At 49.8% G+C, this 488-nt stretch overlaps 1 protein-coding gene across 1 annotated transcript in view; it reads left to right on the forward strand.

The window, feature by feature from the left end:
• The window catches only part of LOC311228368 (glutamate receptor ionotropic, kainate 2-like), a gene marked incomplete at both ends in the record, with an annotated part of 103,550 nt that extends 103,388 nt beyond the window's left edge, over positions 1-162 (forward strand). Inside the window, one exon of the mRNA XM_084314276.1 lies at positions 115-162. Within this exon, the coding sequence (XP_084170402.1) occupies positions 115-162 (48 nt within the window). The remainder of the gene's footprint in view (positions 1-114) is intronic.
• Positions 163-488: the final 326 nt, after the last annotated feature.

Here is a 488-nt window from a genome sequence, read left to right on the forward strand (position 1 = left end):
CGTAAAAACGCCGTTTCCGTATAAACGAAAGGCACATCCGAAAAAATATGTTTGCGGATTCACCTGCTATGGAGCCTCAATCTCTGGGTGGGGTTCACCTCTCCTATCTTTCAGAGACACAATTTCCACCACGTCTGTCCCCCGCTCCACGTTGTGAGATGACAAGCAGACCTGGTAGGTTCCTCACTGATAAACCCTGTTCACCTACGCTACACTTTAGCCTCGAGATGTCACCTGCCCATGAATTCATTCAAAGAAGACAATCGACCGATAACAGCACTCGCCGCTAGGATATTGTCAGTGAGTTATTGGGGGGGGGGGGGGGGGGGGGGGGGGGGGGGGGGGGACAAATGCAGACCTGGTTGTCAGGGAAACAGTCCTGAACTGATTTGATGTTCTTGCCAGTTGTCGCTTGTCGTATTTTTTGTCTCTACCCAACTAGACCTCGTGGTAGACGTGTAAATGATTGAATAACTGGAGACATTTAT

The sequence above is a fragment of the Notolepis coatsorum genome, assembly GCF_963971535.1.
Source record: "Notolepis coatsorum genome assembly, chromosome: 5".
In the NCBI taxonomy this organism is placed as follows: domain Eukaryota; kingdom Metazoa; phylum Chordata; class Actinopteri; order Aulopiformes; family Paralepididae; genus Notolepis; species Notolepis coatsorum.